Source organism: Acanthopagrus latus, chromosome 5 (assembly GCF_904848185.1).
Source record: "Acanthopagrus latus isolate v.2019 chromosome 5, fAcaLat1.1, whole genome shotgun sequence".
Lineage (NCBI taxonomy): Eukaryota > Metazoa > Chordata > Actinopteri > Spariformes > Sparidae > Acanthopagrus > Acanthopagrus latus.
The window spans coordinates 26,577,462-26,596,119 of record NC_051043.1 but is presented as its reverse complement, the minus strand read 5'-3'; the positions used below and the strand labels follow the sequence as shown (position 1 = coordinate 26,596,119).

Here is an 18,658-nt window from a genome sequence, read left to right as displayed (position 1 = left end):
TGAGATTTTCTTTGTGTTCTGGCAGCATGGATTTTATTATTGTTAGAATAGTCATTTCTGAAATTGGTGTGCGTAACGTTGAGTCTCAGATAAATGTGAAGTAGAACAATGAGACCTTATGAAGGGTCGGGTGATTCCCAGCAAAGTCCGTATGAACCAAGAGGGATGGACAATGATGAACATCTTCAGGTTTTTCTTTAGTCTGTAGGACAAGAGGAGAAGAGAAAGAGAGGAGAATATTAACAACTTTACTAATAACTTCATTTATTTTCACATAGATATTATCAACTATAACTGCTGATGTACACTTTAGAGTAGGAGAAGATATGACAGGCACAGCTTGTTGTTCTTCACACAACTGTTGAGTTAAAAAAGGTTCATGTTTATCCCAGTCAGTTGGTAAAAAAAAAACTATGAAAGTTTGCCCCCTACTGGCCCACCTATGAAACTGTTTATGAATATTGACGGGAGAAACATACGGATTAAATAAACAATTACTAACCAGGGGTGAACAATGCCTGATTTTAATCATATAAACCTTTTTAATTCAATCAAATGTATTTGACTTGTTTAGCAGATTCTGAAGGGGTAAAACAAAACGATGTGATAAAGGAATTCAGATTGGAGAGTTTAAATTGATTTGATTTTGTTACAGCCCACATTTAAAACAGATAGTTGGGTATAACGCAGCAGTGCTGGAGACAGTTCGGTCTGATGAATGCCAATCACTCACATATTTTCTGGTGATACTAACTCTTAAGATTCCCAGGGACCCAGGACAGTGGCTGAACATCGTACAACAAATACAAATACAAATGATTTTTAGAGGGTCAAACTTATTTTTACACTGTTTAAAGTAAATGATTGTGATGTTTTGTCAAAACAAAAGGTGGCATGGTTGTCTTAAATTAGTGGTGGACCATCAATCTTAATCTGTGTTTGTGTTTATCATGTAATGTTAGACATCACAGTTGCTGTGCACTTGTCCGTGTGAACATTACCTTCTGTCTATCATTTGGTAGCATTTCTTCATCCACGTAAAGCCAGGCATCCTCCGGCGGGGTGTGGCACCATTCAGGTAAACGATCATATAATCCTCTGCCACCATTAGTTCCAAGGTGCTTATCACATACCTACACACACACGGACCATAAAAAACACTGTAAGACTGGCAAACAGTATGTTATCACACAAGGACTGTAACAGAAGAAACACAAGCAATGCTCTTGTTAACGAAAAGGTAAAAAATTAACGAGTAAGGACACTTTTGATTGTGTAGTTTCGGTCTGAGGCTGTTTTTCATGTTACATGTAGAGGGGGGTAATTCTAGTCTAGTGTGGAGGAACTTGACTGGCTTGACTTTAAAACCCATCTGATTGCTTTTATTCGTGCTCTTGTAACCACAACAATGGGAGCCGTCCCCACCACACCTGATCTAAGTCTTGTTTAAAGCCTTGCTGGAAGAGTGAGGATTGCTACTATAGCACCAGTATCGGAATGACATTGTTTCAGTTTCACAAATAGGCGTAGTGTTCAGCTTTCCACATGACCTGTTTTAATTTCCACATAGCATTATTAGCATCACTTACAGGAAAAGGTTTTCCATTACATAATTGTAATTTTCACAGTTGCTGTCTGGCAGGAAGCAGGCGGCGAACACGATGATGGCATTCTGCTCAGCGTAATAGCCTGAAAACATAAAACATAAAGAGAAAAGACACTCACGATGGGTCTCACCTGCAGCGTGTACGCACAGACCAGAGCCGATCCTGTATGAAACTGTTTTCTGAAGAACATCTAGTCTAGTTAGTCATTCTAATTAAAGTCGGCACCATTGTTAACATGGCAGGCGCTCCTCTTGGGTCATGAATAGGTGAACTGGGGCTTATGTGGAGAAGTGGAAGGCAGAGCTGTCAGATGTGTCCTCTCAAACTGACAGGACATGTGTGTCTTCAGTTTCCAAACAAGGACATTTTGAAGTTAAAGGTACAGTTCAGCTTCCAAATTAAAAATGCACACGCAACAAAATAATCTATTATGATAAATGGCACAGAAGAGGATTTGGAGATCTCAGCCATAGAGATGTCTGCCTTCATTTGAACAGAATGGAACTAGATGCTTTTGGCTGAACTTACTAAAAATGAGGTTCTAAGGGTACAATCATCAAGTAAATATATGACTCTACAAAACAAGTGAGAACATCAAGATGCGACTGCATGGAAAGAATCTAATAGGAGGTAATCAGCAGACAGCAAGTGATCAAAAACATGGAGGAGTAACTAGTCGGCATCCATTTAAAGCGTTCTATGTTTGCATACCTCCGTGTGAAATGACTCTTTTGTATGGCTCAATGCACTTCATATCAATGCGATGCTCCTGCTCTCCAATCACCACGCTCCTCCACAGCCTGCTGTCCCTGCTCTCCCCTGCTGCTCTGTGTCCTGCGATGGCATCACTTGATGCTGCTCCAGCGCCCTGATCAGACTCCTCTGACTCTTCTGTTTGTGACACAAAAACAGCAGATACACTCATTAACTTTTTCAGGACGACATTTCAAAAAATTTCTATATTTGCAGCACTTTTTTTTGGGACAATATACAGTCAACAACGTGAGTGTGTCTGTGTTTCTGACTCTCTGGGCTGTGTGCAAATTCAGACATGTTTGTATTGTGTATTCAGGTGTGTGTCTGACCGTGTAAGTCGGCTTCGTCAGGTGTGTCCAGCTCATCTATGTTGACATCCAGGTCGTCACCAGTGTCCAAGGCCTCGTCCTCTGTGTCCAGGGTATCGTCTGAGGGGAGAGAACCCTCACTGCGGTCCAGTGACACATTCATTGGTGGAGCTGCCAGCTTTCTCCTTTGATTGGACCCGCCTGACAGATCTGCTGAGGAGGGTTGATCTGGTCAAAGAGAGATGATTTTATTTCTTTTCTTAGTCGTAACATGTAACATCCAGGTAGTTTGCTGAAAACAAAGGCAAGTCAACACTACATCACATTCCTATAGATCATCATATAAGTGCAAGATGTCAACAGAAGACAGTTTTATTAGAAATTAGTACAATATGACTTGTGTTAAGCATTTATCACGAAATCCATATCGGCCTCTGAAATCTCTCCGATTTTAGATGCCTAAAAAAATGTATAAAAAAACAGTCATTACAGTTTATTATTACTCAAAAAAAACCAAACAAACAATAAAAACTGTTAACCATCTTAATTTACCCTCAAGGCTGTACCTCTAATCTTTGACCTATAAGGTGCAACAAAAATATCCAAATAGTTTAAATAAAAGCTGCAAAAATTACATTTACCTTCTCTGTTATCCACCTCCTCAGCAGCTTCCTCACTGGAGGCCATCTTCATCATCATCCCTGCCCCACCTTCTCCCTTCTGGGAGTGTCTGCTCAGAGGCACAGAAAGACAATAATGGGCCACAACATAAATTATCACGGCGATCATCACTGCCACCATCGGCACAGCCACGCATAGTATTGGGCCAAATAAGACTATCATCTACAAAGAAAGAGAATCTAACTTTTCCCATGACACTGTATGAGGAAGAGTGTAAAATCAGTTCATCTGACTCCAAAAGATTACAGAAGTGACAAAGCAGACGGAGAGAGCAGGAACTCACTGCTTCATTCCCAGGCTGCACGTGTGGGCAGAGGAAACAATACTGAGCAGTGTTACTACCTCCCCCCCCAACCAAAGCCCCTCTAACAGACTCTGATTACCATAAATCCTAACAATAGAGAGAAGAAGCAGTACAGGCAAACCGGCACACATGAACACAGGCACAAAGACACACTCATATACACATCTCCGTCTTTGGATACCTACCTTTCCCTCATTCTTTCTTCTCACAGCGTGAGTGACTGAAACACTCTTTCCTCTATCAAGTCACATGACCACTTGAATATGGAAAGATCTGCCGTGTATGTACGCAAACACACACACACACACACACACACACACACAGTAGCAGACAGGGGAGGGTATCCCAAAGAGGGGGTGGGTCATCAGAATTACAAAGTGGGGCAACATGAGTGCCATGATGATGAGGAACAATTAAACTGCAGTGTATACACACACCCACAGACATATGCAATGTATTCTTGTGCGCATGTAAACACACAAAGTATTGATACCAAAACATGACTGCTGATTTGGACTTCTGACTGAGAGAAAATTACATCTTTTTTGAGACTTACTGTAAAAAAAAATGGCTGTTTATTTACTGTAAGACATCTAAAGGATTGATCAGAGTTTTAAATTGATCTCTACTGCCCCTTTGTGGGTAAAAGACAGTAGTGCGGCTCTTCAGCTTCTCTTTCACAGGCTTGAAATAGACAAAAATCCCATATAATAATGTTTCAGCTTTTAAGACGGGACACCAGTATCTGAAATTCAATTTTCTTGCAAAGGAGATGGATCTATCAGTAGAACATAGAGAGTATTATTTTCGATACCAGAAAACACCAAGATGTTAGTGCTGAGCTTGCTGAACTTACAGTGCTGGGGGGCAAAATTGAAACCTCACCTTTCCAGGAGAAAGTGAACATATTCCTCCGGCACATACCGCGCATGATCTTCCCTTTCGGGCTGGACATCGGATTGGTAGAACGACAGTCCATCAAACTGGTAATGAGCGTGGTCAGACTGATACTGACTCTGACCATCAGCTTGATACTGAGAGCACTGGAGTTCAGAGGTGTGCACGGAGTCAGAGTTGTCTCCATACAGGCCCTTCGTCAGATATTGAAACTTGGAGCCTGAATTATGCAAGCTGTACTCGGCACCGACTCCGGGTTCATAATAGCTTTCAGCCTGCTCGGATCCGTACTGCATGGCTGTGGCATCAGTTGTAAACTCAGCATAGACGTCTGTAGTGTTTTGCTGGCTGTTGGATTTTGTATCCACGCAGGCCGGGTGGGGGCTCTGGTTTTCAGTTCTTTGGTCAATGTGGTGGTAGTTGTAGCCGTACTGGGTTTGACCCTGAGTTAAATTCTGACTTCCTGTCCACTCGTAGGCAGCGTTCTCGTTGGGTGGCTGGGAGGAAAATTGTGATGTCACATCTTGTTGGTGTCTTCTTTGAAGGGAACAGGGGATGGGGGATTGGTGAAGAGAGGGGAAATTTAGAAAGAATTGTAAATAAAAATGGTATGCAGTGAAACTCCTCTATCTGCATCCAGCCTATGTATTTTTTTTTTATTTACTTGTAAGATTACTTAAATTAATATATAAAAACACACTCAAACAGCCAAATAGACTCTTATTACAACTTAATGGCTGGCAAGAGTTTCATTCGACACATTCTTTTTTCTTAGCTTGTTCAATAGTTTGGTGACTTTAGAAATTAAAGGTACCCCTACCATTTTTATTATAACTTGCTTCCTGTTTAATATCTTCTTGTGATCACGCATGAGAACACACGCTTGAACATGAGTTCACTGTTTTTGAAATTAACATTCCTGCCATTATTCAACTGATGAAAAGTTGATGACGTGTTGGGAAATTGCTACAGAAAAAGTGGGGAACATGAGGACCAAAAGCAAAGAAAACATGGATGTAAATGATGCAAGTTTTAAACAATTACAACAAATCAGCTTCGCAAGTGTTTTCTGTGGGGGGAAATGCATTCAGCGGATTTGTTAGGCCTTGAGGACACACAGTGTGGTTTGGTGTGTAACACTGAACGTAAGCAGTTTGTTTACATGAACACTCCCCAAGGTACAAAGTTTTAAGGCACCAAAACAAAGCAACACAAGATTCTGCTTTACAACTGAAAAACACGGCATGCATCCATATGAAACCATATATTTTGATATGTGCGATAGTGTTGGCAAAAGCATTGCAATACTGATACATAATGATTAAATACTGAATATTTAAAATTGGTTTCAACACTCATTTTTCACAGTATCTATACTCCAGTACTGATGCTGTTTTTTTTTGCTCTCCTCTCCAACAGCATGTTGACACAGCGTCCAATTAGTCCCACCTCCTCCAGAAGTAAATTACCATAGATGCTGTTTTGTTTCACCCATGGTGCACACTGTTATATTTATCCTGTCGCAAAATCTGAAAACTTATGCCCCCCCCCATTTTTTTTGTTATTTTTATTGAATATAAATATTTTTCAATTTATTGCAAGGAGGTAAGAAATTCCAGTATTGAGACAACCGTGCGTGCAATAATAAAGATAGTAGTAAACAGTCTGCTTCACATACAGTATAACAAACAAATAAAACATTTATAAATATGACATGATCTCCTCTAATGTAAAGTTGAAGCAACATGGGCAAACCTTTATTGTCTGATACGTTGGGTATTACCTATGCACACACTCACACACCGGCTTGCCCACGTTACACTCACACCCACACCTTGTAAGAGCGCTAGGGGAGCTGTTTCCATTAGCTGTTGTGGGGCTCCAGCTGTAATGAGGCAGGTAATGCATATTTAATGAGGCGTAAACAGATTTATAAACGCACGCACACACACACACACACACACACACAGAGCAGCAGATCAACGCTTGCTGCAGAACACATAGAACACATCCACACATACACATGAAGTTTGTTCCTAACTCACACACACACACACACACACACACACACACACACACACACGATCTGTTTCTGTCATATCACTAATATTCATTCTCACGTCCTGTCTGTCAGTCACAGCCTGTCACTCATCCATTCAACATACAAACACACACACACACACACACACACACACACACACACACACACACACACACACACACAGATCATCAGACTCAATTCCAGGGGGTCCTTGTAGCTCGATCTCGCCCGTCTGTTCAGCGATGCTAATATACCTCTGATGTACAGGCTCCATTGAGAAAGCTTAGAGACTCAAAAACCCAGCGGAGAACTATGGGAGAGCGAGGGGAGCGAGGGGAGGAGTGGTTGGCATGTGCGTGGGTGTGTGTGCAGGACAGGCAGATGTGAGCACCGGCATTTTTTATTCACTGACTGTTAGCAGCATGAGAAAGGAAAGTCTGTTGTGAATAATAGCAAGAATGCCGGACAGATACTTCTAGATCCTTCACTTGTAGCCTGTCAGCAAAATGCAACTTAACTTCACTTCCACTCTGATAGATGCAAACTAGATGTAAAGGAGAAAATGTGTTTACTTTCATACTGTTTTTATTTCTGAAAAGATAATTAATTTGCATGTTGCTGCGTGACGTTTGAATAACTCCCTGTAGTGGTAAATCCCAGAAATGTTTAGGGAAAATGTTATTAATTTAGTTTCAGCCTGCTACATACTCCCGTTCAGTCACGTTGCATGCATATATCATCCATGATCAGTTAAAAACTAAACTCAAACTGTGATGGCAAGATTGTAAATGAGGGTAAAATGAAAGATTAAAAAACACCACAAACTTGGCTCTAAATGGAAACCTTCGGGAAGCGGAAGCAAGAATATATTTTGAGCAGATGAAACTGAAGTTGACAACAGCGATCGGAGCACAAATGCTAGTAACTAGCAGCGCTTCTTAAGCATCCACAGCACTTGCTAATGTAATGTTAGCAGCAAACAGTGCAAAACATTACTTACTTGGAGAGCCTACATTTCTTTCTGGGCTACAACAAGATGTAAAAACTTTGATAAACACTGCTTGAAGATGTGTTGCTTACCTTAAAACGGGTGAATAGCTTTCTCGAGAAGCTGCATGGTCTCCGATCTGTTGTTGAGTTGACCATTTATCGCGATCAGCAGTCCTTCCAGATTGTTCATCGTAGTAATCCAGTGTACTCTGTAGGAATCTGTCCCTCTTCGGCTCCACTGTTTTTAAATGTGATTGTTGACTTGAAAACCCTCCACTCAGCTCCTCAGAGAAACTTAGCAGATCAGAAGAACGTAACTGTTGTCTTTCTTCAGTCTCACTCCATTTGGGAATATCGGAGTGCTCCGTGTCAGTTTCCCTCTGCTCTTCCTCGTCATTCTCCTCTTCCATTAAATCTCCAGAAAAAGGTAACCCAAGTCCTCTGTCAGTAGAAATACCTGATTCACTCAATGGGGTACCAATAAAAGAGCTGGAGTGGGAGACCGAACTGTTGGTACAGACAGGTGACTGCGGGTCAGAAGTGGTTCTAGGTGTGTCCTGCCCCCTCCAGACTTTAAATTCCCCCAAAGACGTCGGACATGGTGGAGGTGCAGAGGGCGACTGCCCGCCCTCATCCGAATCTTCCATCGAGATCTGTGAATGAACATAAACTTCCTCTCGGGTTTTCAAGAAATGATCCGATGGATATCTTAATGATGGAGACATGCTTCTGACCACAATGCTGGATTTATCGTCATCGTTTCCGTCTTCTGCCTGTGTTTGACTGCAACTTGTTGGTCTTGAATCTGACAGATGAAGAGCGTCGGAGTTAATTGCTGATTGGCTGGGCGTGATCACTTCTGGCACCAAGCAATGCTCAGTGGCATGATCAAGACTTGCTTGGTAATGAGTAGATAAAACAGCTGGATTTTGGTCTGTATCTGTACTTATTGGACTGTCAGGACTCCTGATCATTTGGTTTTGCCGACTTTGTTCCGTGCTCCCCTGTTGCTCTCTTTGTGAAGCTTGGGCCTGGGATTGCAGTACTGTGGCAGCGTAGGACAGCATGCTAAACGTCTCCATGGATCTTCTTGTTCCTTTTGATTGCCTGTTACCATGTTTAGGCCGATCGCGCCACTCTCTCTCAGCTTCTTTCACTGTGCCAGACACGATGATGTATTCCATTTCTAGGCCCGATGATGAATCTCCGTCAGAATTGGACCGAAGTTCATCTCGACTGCCTGGCAGAAGGCCGTCGGGGCTATACTTCATGGCGTCTCTCTCCCCCCCAGAGCTGGAGCTCAGAGACACGGTTTCTGTTGTTTTAGCCTCCTTTCCAATGCTCTCATTATTCAGACCACCTTGCCTTTTTGTGGTAGACTCATCATCAGTGTATGCCGTGTTGACTGGCAGATCATGTGATGATGATGTTGATTCAGAGCTATCATGTTTCTTGGAGACAAAATGGTCCCAATCAACAAGGCCTGGGGATAATGACTGGTCAGCCTGAATTTGAGTCTTGGCATCATCTCCTGGACGTGAATGATGACTGGCTGAAGTGTCCTGAATGACAGTCGATGAGTCAACCAGAACAAAGGGTGAATGATCACTGGGTTGCTCCATCCAGTCAGTTTCCTCTGATCCTCCTCTACTTTTGTTGTTGTACTTGCTCTCAACTGAACTTCTCCCACTTGTGATCATGTGACCCAACTCACTAGTTCCCTCAAAAAGGAACACCTGGTTGGCTGGTTGTTCTTCTTCTGTTCCGTATTCAGTCTTTCTCAGAGGATCACCCATGGGTTGTGTCACAGCTACAAAAGGGCTAGACTGCCCCTCTAGCTGTACCATGTCTACTATGGGGCTAGCATAGGCATCAGGGGAGGATGTCAGGCTCCAAGTGCCAGCTCCAACGTTGTCATACTCTGAAGTGGAGGTGACCATGCCAGGCACAGGTAGGTCCCACATGTCAGTACCTTGGTAAGAGGAAGTCCCATCTTCTGAATGATCAGACACCAAGTTCTGGATGTCGTCGTCACCTGTTTCCTCACCCATCGTTTCACTTTCAGCTGCCTCTATGACTATTTTAACATTGTGTTCATTACCTCTCCACCTCACTTCGTCGACAGTCTCACTAAGCACTTTGTGTATACCGCTCTCCTCCCCTATAGCCTTTTCTTCTTCCACCTGTTTGCTTGCACGTGTCTCAGGAGAATCACCGCCATCCAATGATCCCATGTGACTAAGGTCCTTTTGATTTTCAGGTCCTTCGGGGCTTGTTATCGTGGAAGAACTGTCTTCCCGTATGGTGGTGTTCCACATCACCATTCCACCTTCAGAGTATCCGAGTGGACTTTCCACAGATGTGCCCGCCCCAACATTGGAGTTCGTTCTACAGAAAGAACCTGAGGTTTCAGACAAGTTGTCAGGGGTCGTGAGAGGTGACAGACTGTCATCTCTGATTGTCATATTCCACATATCCAGTGATTCCGGGTAAGATGTGGTGGTTCCGCTGTCTGATTTGAGAAATCCTTTCTGAGCTGAGTACGTCCAAAAGTCTAGGAGCTCCATCTTTCTGTCTCCTTTTTTCCCTTGTACCCCTTCATCCTCTTCTCTCGATGTGTCTGGTGTCAAAGTGTTTAGGATTGCTTTCTTTCTCGACAATGAGGATGCTTTTTCTTTCACTCCGATGATGGCAGCCCTCCATTTTCCAGCTACGTCCTCCTCTGGTGGTGTCAGCTGCAGACATGCCAACGTAACGGGGTTCCATTCATCCTTCAGTGCATTATCAAGGTTCCAGTTGTCATATGATTCAGTCTGCTCAGTGATCAGACTAAGCTGGGGTTCAAGGACTTTTCCTCTCTGGTGGACTCTCTCCGACTGTACAATTTCCTCTCTGCCTTCTTCTCCTGTCATATCATCAACTGACTCTTTCCTGCTAACATCTTCCAGAATATTCAGTGGACTCTCAGATTCCTTGATCCTATTCCAGACATTATTATCACTTGAGGTTGATGCTCCTTGTGTTTCAAAGCCAAGATCATCCCAGGTCTCTGACAGTGACGATGACACACTGTCCTTATGCTGCAGCCCGTTGATCCTTTCAACTACATCTTCTGGGAAGAATCTGACCCCGCAACTGCTAGGTGGACGACTGCCTACCACACTATTGACAGGGGTTGGAGGAACCACGGTATCAATCATGTATTTCCCATGAATTTGACCATGATTATCAATGGAAGAATCTCTACTTTCAAGCCCGCCCAGTGAATTTGGACCAGAGAAATCTAACAAGCTCAGTTCTTCGAGTTCGGAAAAGCTGGAGCTCTCCGCTCTTTTTTCTCCATCTGCTCTTATTCCAGCATTTGCCAGTTCTCCTCCTGTTGGCATAGAGTGGTCACTGCTGTGTAGAGGGTCAAAACTAAACAGGTCAACGTTGTCACTCTTATTTCTGCTAGGGCGGTGTTTCCTCCTCTCAGGTGGGACAGGAGGGGAGAGGGATAGTAACCCCAGGGGAGAAGGGTTTCTGAGGAAAAGTCCACCTGGTCCTGCTGCTGGCCCGCCTCCTGCTATAACTTCGCCCACCGGGCTGTCATCACTGAGGAACACTGAACTCTCTTTGGAGGAGCGGCTGCTGCGGATGGTGGTCATACCGCTGTCAGGGCTCACGAGCTCCCCGCCAGCACCAACTCCTGCACCTCCTGTGTCCTCTTCACCATCTGCCATTACCCTATATACAGAGACGAAACTGTCATTGCATTGTCAGTGTTTCCTTTAAGTCCTTGAATATATTGTTTTAAATCTCAGATTTCATGTTTTAATAACTTTAATGATAAAATCAGACTGATGCATTTTATTACCTTGCTATTGCCACCACGTCTCCGCTGCCTCCCTCGGCTCTCTCTGTGTCAGAACCATCCATGTCATTGATACCAGACGACCCCTGGGAAAACTCCACGCTACCTGCAACTCCCTCCGTGGAAGAGGTTCTGCTGCTGGGGTGGCAGGCTAATACAGAGCTCCGCCGGTCAACAAAGTCCTTGAGGAGGCCGTGTATTTCTTCTACCAGCAGGGGAGGAGTACCGGAAAATGAGGAGGTGTTTATAGGGATGTGGTACACCTGGAGACTGTCCTTGGTCTCCAGTTCACCAGAAAGAGACCAGCTGGAAGACTCCTCCAACTCACAGCAGATCTGCAGTGAAAGATTGTAATGTTGTAATATCTTGTGTTTTTAAAACAGTAGTTTGACATTTGAGGAAACATGCTACTATAATTTTGTTTCTTGAGAGATGAGTGGGTTGATAACACTGTTATGCCTGCCAAGTATACGAGGCTGCAGCCAGAGATGAAGACAAAGTGTGGTAAACAGTTAGCATGATGTCCAAACAAACAAGGAAACACACAAAAACTGCCCACTAATATATCCTTTTTGTTGACTTTGTTCAAACATTGTGATTTTATGGGAGGTTATATAGGCTGCCAGAGCTTCTAAGCTAACTGCTGGCTATAGCTGTATCTGATTAATTGATATCAGAGTGGTATTGATTTTCCTATCAAACTCTCGTTATCAGAGCAAATAAGCAAGCTACCAATGTTTGTTTTTTTAACCATGCCTGTTTATTTATGGATTGATTTTATAAGCTGACTGACTTATGTAAGAAGGACTTAATGACCATCCTGCCTTACAGCAAAAAGCAACCTGTGTTGTCACTGACCATCCTCACCAGAGCAACTATCCCAATGATGCACCTCACCCAAACATACAGCCCACACCTCCCAACACACCTCTAGTGAAGTTGCTGTTGCAATGCTTGATAAGTAAATTAGAGTCATTACAATGGCTATTTCCAGTTACCAGAGTTATTAATAAAGTGGTGCATAATACATATAATTCTGTTTCACTGCTGACATACTGTAGATGGCTGTGTTGGTTTTACTTACCTGATTCAGGATATCTGTATTGTTTGAGTAGACAGCCACCTGCTGGCGGGGATGATGAATTGTATTATTGACAGACAGGAGAACCACCAGAGCATCATAGTCGTGGCGTTCGCTGAAGGATTTCAGCCCGTCCACATATCCATGCCAGTCCTGGAACATAAGTGAAGAAAAGGACAATAAAGGTATAAGAAGTGATTCTGGGGAAAGATAGTTGATTTTTCATTCTCATTCCCAGGTGATCAAATAGTGACACTTTGGGCTGGCAAGTACAGTGACCACCAGCTGTGATAACCTGTGAATGAGACTCAAGAATCAACAGTCACAAACAAACTGCAGAAGGAAAATGGGGAAGAAATCACAATCATAAATGTATAAGCCAAGCTGCTTGGCTGATGCTCCAACTTTCAAACTTTTAGATTGAAATGTTCTGTTATTAATGAACAAATAATGAAAAAAGCAATTATAATATTGATTGTAATGGTCTCAAAATGATTAATAAACATTTCCTTACATTTTTGGGTTTCAGCTTTATGGGAAACTTTGTTAGACCCCTGCCTTTTATTGCGCATATGATTTAATTTTTTTTTTTTAAGTAGTTTCAAGTAAGCCTTCATCTGTAGCAATGAGAGACGAAGCTGTCAAAGCGCACAGAGGGGTAGAGAGACACTTTGTGATTTATTGTTTGGAAATTAACTGTTTGCTCTTAAAACAGCCACCATGCACAGATTATGGTAATTCTGTGACAGGCACAATGATTGATGGATGGAAAGTTGCATTAATTAATTGTTTTGTTTGTCAAGGGAACCCACTTTTTCTTTCTTTCTGAAATGATTAACAACAATGTTATGGAAACCATAATTTGCAACGCAGGGTTACGCACAAAGTGTGCAAAGTGATACTTTTGAAAAACATATTTGCTTGATTAATCTAGATTTGTTGTGCAACTGTTTGTTTTGGGAAGTTCTCAGAATTGTTGTTGTGCTTATTTAAGTGGAACTTTTAAACAAAGGAGCTACTGTAGTTTTAGTAAAGCTAACAGAGGAACTCCAAGTTTGACACTCGTGCGTTTGTGGTGCTCTTGAAAACATATATCTGTTCATCGCGTCTGACTTGTTCAAATGGCCCATGTTTGTGGCTGACTTTGAGAGTGTGTTTGTATTTCTGTGTGCTGTGTTGTACAGTGTGTGTGGTCCTCTCTTTGCTTCAGCCTGTGTGTGTGTGTGTGTGTGTGTGTGTGTGTGTGACTGCATGTGTACGGGTCCACTGAAAGTGATTGATGAGCGCTGCAGGCGCTGTATCTGCCCAGGCTGTGTCAATATTAACCTGTGAGGATGAGGGGGCTACAATACTCCTCCCCCCGATCCTTTCTCCATCCCATCCTTCTCTCTCTCCACAATATGGCTGCTGTCAGACTCTGGCCCATCAATCCTCACACACACACACAACTGTCACTTCGCTGACACTGCCATTCCTCAACACTGATATCCTGATGAGTGCAATGAAGCCTCCCAAGATTCGTTAAAACACACATATTCACTCACATAAGTACAAACACACAAGAAAAGGCACATGAAACGTTAACACACTCAGATACACACATCTATCCTCCTGCAGTCGTCTACTGTAATCTGAGTGTGTGAACAAACATGTACCAGTATGTACACATATGCGGTCTGTAAAAGCAATAAACCATAAACCTTCATGATTTACAGTACAATATACAAAGAAATGCTCAAATGATGCTGATACTTTAAAGCGACTTCCCAACTGCGTGGATATGCACACAGAACTGCACACACACACATGCTCACACACACAGGCAGGGAAATATCGTCAGAAAACGAGCAGAGTGCAAATCTCCCAGATAACACGCAGGGCGACAGTCTGTCTGCCATTTGGCTCTTAACAGAGTAAATTACTACTCATATTGCCAGCCCCTCCTCTTCCTCCCTCTCTCTGCCACCCCCAGATATCCAGATTGCCTTTTCTTATAAATTACCAACATATTAGCTACTAAAATCTACTTGCTAACTGTCTCTAAGAAAATCAGCATCCGGACACAGAAACCTGTTTCTCATTTGTTGAGCTTCTGGTATGCTGAGAAATCATTAAAAAAAAAATTAAAAAAAATGTTTCCCTTAAAACTCTTCACTGTACTTACTTTTTATTATTAGCTGTAATTTTTCTAAGAACTGACTGGAATGAATAACGCAGCAAACATTTTGGATAGTAACGGTTAAAATTTTTAAAAGAACACTTTTGACAACATGTGTGTTATGTCATAAAAATACTATAGATGCTACACAATCAAATCAAAAAGTGAGGTCAGGTATCGCACAGAATTGGTTGTTGGCACGTCGTTTAGAAATGTTGAGTTTGTAAAAAAGTAAGCAGTCAAGTAGTCATCAAAATCATGCACTCTGCTGAAGTTATATTTGTTGGCGGTGATGTTTTACTGATGCGCAAGTTTGTTTTTTTATCTGTTCAAAGTTCGTCAATTAATATCAAAACCCAAGAAGACAAACTTTGAAACAAAGGAAATGTTTTTTCTTTTTTTTCCATAAATGATAGAAAACAGAAGAAATATAAGAAGTAATTGCGAGTAAGAAAAAAACTTTACTGTTTTTATTATGAGTTAAGGAACCTCATTGGTACTGAGGTGTGGTGATAATGCAACTATACCAGCAGCAGAACAACCAGAAAAAGAAAAACTTCACTCCTCTGTTGAACAGTTATTTTAATAATAGAGTCATCTGCTGAGTATTCACAGTTTATTATCTTATCTTCATGTTCTCAATTGTTTCATTTGTTATTATAAAGGACAAAGAAATAAAACAAATCCTGACATTTTATAAGCAGGACCCAGCAAATGCTTGAAAACTGACAATTATCAAAATAGTCGGTAACTAAATGTCTTTCTAATCTAATATAATGACTAATGGCTGCACGTCTACCTCAACTTAAAGTGATGGAATGACGTTGAAGAGCAACAATCCACATTTTGTATAATCTCCCTGTGTAAGACAACTATTCACTTACTACGTGTAACGCCAGGAAAATCGGAAAAAAAAAAAATAGTGTGGTGTGAATGTTCAAAAGCAGGTTGAACCCATGTTCAGGATTTTATGTCTCAACAATACATTTGTACATGAAAAGGGAAGTTTTCTCACTTTAACCTTAACGATAAACTCTGTGTTGCATTGCTTGTTTTTCTTTTATCTGTGTTTTTATTTTACCTAAATCTTCTTTATTCATTCTCTATTTTTCCTCCACCATCACCTGTGTCACCTTTTTTTTTTTACTGTTACATTTTGCCCTCCATCTCTTACTTTCACACACTTTGGAGCGTCTTCTTTCTCCCACACTAGACCCCAATCCATGCACACACACTCACATATGCATGCACACACACATGCACACCCTCCCTCTCTCTTTGGTTGTCTTTGCTCCACAGGTAGCAAGTCTTTAGTGGCTGCTTGCAGTTCTCCCAACCTGCCATCATTATGCACAATAGCCTTAGGTACAAAACTCAGGCCTCATAACTCACGCCCCGCGCGCGTAAATTCCCGTGCAAACACAGTCAAAGCAAAAACACATTTCCTGCTGTCGCCAACATCTCCGGCAAAGAATTAATCAAGCGTTCATCCATTTAGGCTCTTTGCATACCCTTTCCGTCAGAACACAGAACGCTAAGAGAGTTGCGAGTTCTTCTCAGGCGATCGTTTCGCCACCCTGATGAATCCATCAAGCGAGGTTTGATTTATACATCTGTCTGTGATCACAGCGGTACAGCTACAGCAAATGGGGTGGCAAGGAGCGAGCTGACACCACCCTGCTCAAACACACACATGCAAACACACGCACACATGTGCAACATATACCACTCACCACACACACATGCACAGCCAAACTCACACACGCATGTGCTCACATGCGCTCTCGTTCACACTCATGCACTTAGACACACACACACACAAGTACACAAGAGTATTACTGCTTATGAAGTTTTGGGAGAGACAGAGGGAAAAAGGGAGGGGGGTAAAAGTTTGCAGAGAAAGAAGCCCAAATGTCTTTCTGTCTGTCTTTCTCATATGGGCCTTCTCCGCATGCTTCATTCACTCAGCACTAAGTGCGGGGATTTGGGGGCCAAGATGCAAGCACTGAGTCTATAAATGTTTTGTTTTGTTTATTTGTTTGCCCTCAAAGCCCAAGGAAGCCACAGGGGGAGAATGAAAATGGGGGAAGAGAACGAATGAGTGTTTCAGAAGAGATGATGATGAGGAAGAAACATCTAACTTACTTAACATACAGTGTGATGACTGTACTGTGCAGAGATTTTATAGATCTCTTTAAGTAAATGTCATATTTTTTGTGTATGAAACAATTTATATAATTTGTGTAACAGCCAAACAAATTTCAACCAAAATATTTCCACAGAGCAGATAAAGTGATGCTTCTTTGTAAAATCCTGATGAGTGTCTGAACATTTTCCAAGAACCTCAACAAAAACAACACTAAACAGAGATGTGTGTGCGCTTTAGTGTCCTGATGGTTATCCGCAAATCTCAGGCTTCTGTAAATAGGATGTTATGTTTATGCACGTTTATTTAGAATAAACAGCAGTATATTCATCATAAGTACCAGGAAGAACCAGGAAGTCAGAGAGGAACAGAAAGACAGAGGGATGGAGGGGCGGGGCATCCTGACTTCCTGGTCTTCAATCTTAGTCCCTGGGAGGCCCACCCTGCACCTGCTGTCTCCTAGTGCCTCTCATCAGAAAGGCATTTACAGAGCGCCGTGGCTGCGGGCCCCTTCATTAGCGAGCATAATTATTTGTGCAAGTGGCGTAGGGCAAAACTGGCCCCGCATAAACAAACAGAAGGGCCGGAGGACTGTGAACAAACAACACATTAGAGACAATCAACATCGCCAAGATGAAACCTAAAGCGTACCTCGGATGGAGCGACGGACACATACACATGTGCAGAAAGAAAGAAAGGACAAACAAATCAATAACATATTATATGACAGAAATGAGAACAGAAAAATAGAAACCCACCGCGAAAATAATGTAAAAGTCGTACTCAGATGCCTTATCCTTTAAGGAGATACTCGCGCGTACACGTCCACAAACACACACACACACAGTTAAAACCACCGTGTTCGCACAGAAACAAAAGATGAGTGATTATGTTTACTGAGAGACAGAGAAAACAAACCACGTTGCAGTTATTATTATTATTATTATTATTATTATTATTATTATTATTATTATTATTATTATTATTATTATTATTATTATTATTCGGATATCTTGCTGGAACGGCGAGTGAGCCTGCGTTCATACAAGACAGACTTTCATTACTTTCCCACTCCTGGTGGAAATAACTTAAGGAAGACAGAAAACTCTAAAATATATTGTAAGTCCATATTAACACACCCCAAAAAACATATTATTCACAAATTCATGACTGTGTGTGTGTGTGTGTGTGTGTGTGTGTGTGTGTGTGTGTGTGTGTGTGTGTGTGTGGGTGGGTGGGTGACTGTGGGCTCCTGTCCTTCCCACAGTTCATCAACTCCACAGCATGACAACTCTTTATCCGACCAATGCTTCATCTGCCAGCGCTAATTACTGAGCCATGAAAACCTCTGACACACAAACACACACACACTCACTGGCATGAATATGTGAACAATGTGTTTTTAGCGTGTTTCTTAAGACGGTCTTCATGTAAAAGCGTTACACGAAACCTTTTGCATGAACAAGGAAAGCCTTCCTACTTCTCTCTAAGCTGTCAATTCTTTCACATCTATAGGTGATGCTAAGCGATGGCTGTGTTCCCTTGAGCAAGGCACTTGGCCTCTTTTGGCTCCTGTGGTGCCTCTGTTGCTTGCAGACACAGTGCTGTGACTGGTCTATTTTTACAATGTGGTGTTTCTGTGAGCTCCACAGGGACATATTGGTTAAAATATAGTAAAGTCTAAATGCTTTTCTACGGCAAGGTGTCGAGCTAACAACAGCAAAATGTTGTGATGCACAAAACACGATATGTTCCTGCTATAGAGTAACAACAAAAATAGATTTAACAGTATCAAATAGCTACAAATTATAAAGGCTGCTGATGATTTCTATTGTA

The 18,658-nt window shown here is 42.1% G+C and overlaps 1 protein-coding gene across 1 annotated transcript in view; it reads right to left on the bottom strand.

Moving 5' to 3' along the window:
- LOC119019680 overlaps window positions 1–18,658 on the bottom strand; it is a 38,358-nt gene that overhangs the window by 4,722 nt on the left and 14,978 nt on the right. Inside the window, exons 7-16 of the mRNA XM_037098475.1 lie at window positions 12,522–12,671; window positions 11,441–11,772; window positions 7,675–11,310; window positions 4,542–5,090; window positions 3,313–3,401; window positions 2,693–2,899; window positions 2,319–2,498; window positions 1,590–1,689; window positions 1,002–1,133; window positions 116–202 (exon numbers count right to left, since the gene is read on the bottom strand). Of these exons, the coding sequence (XP_036954370.1) occupies window positions 116–202; window positions 1,002–1,133; window positions 1,590–1,689; window positions 2,319–2,498; window positions 2,693–2,899; window positions 3,313–3,401; window positions 4,542–5,090; window positions 7,675–11,310; window positions 11,441–11,772; window positions 12,522–12,671 (5,462 nt within the window). The remainder of the gene's footprint in view (window positions 1–115; window positions 203–1,001; window positions 1,134–1,589; window positions 1,690–2,318; window positions 2,499–2,692; window positions 2,900–3,312; window positions 3,402–4,541; window positions 5,091–7,674; window positions 11,311–11,440; window positions 11,773–12,521; window positions 12,672–18,658) is intronic.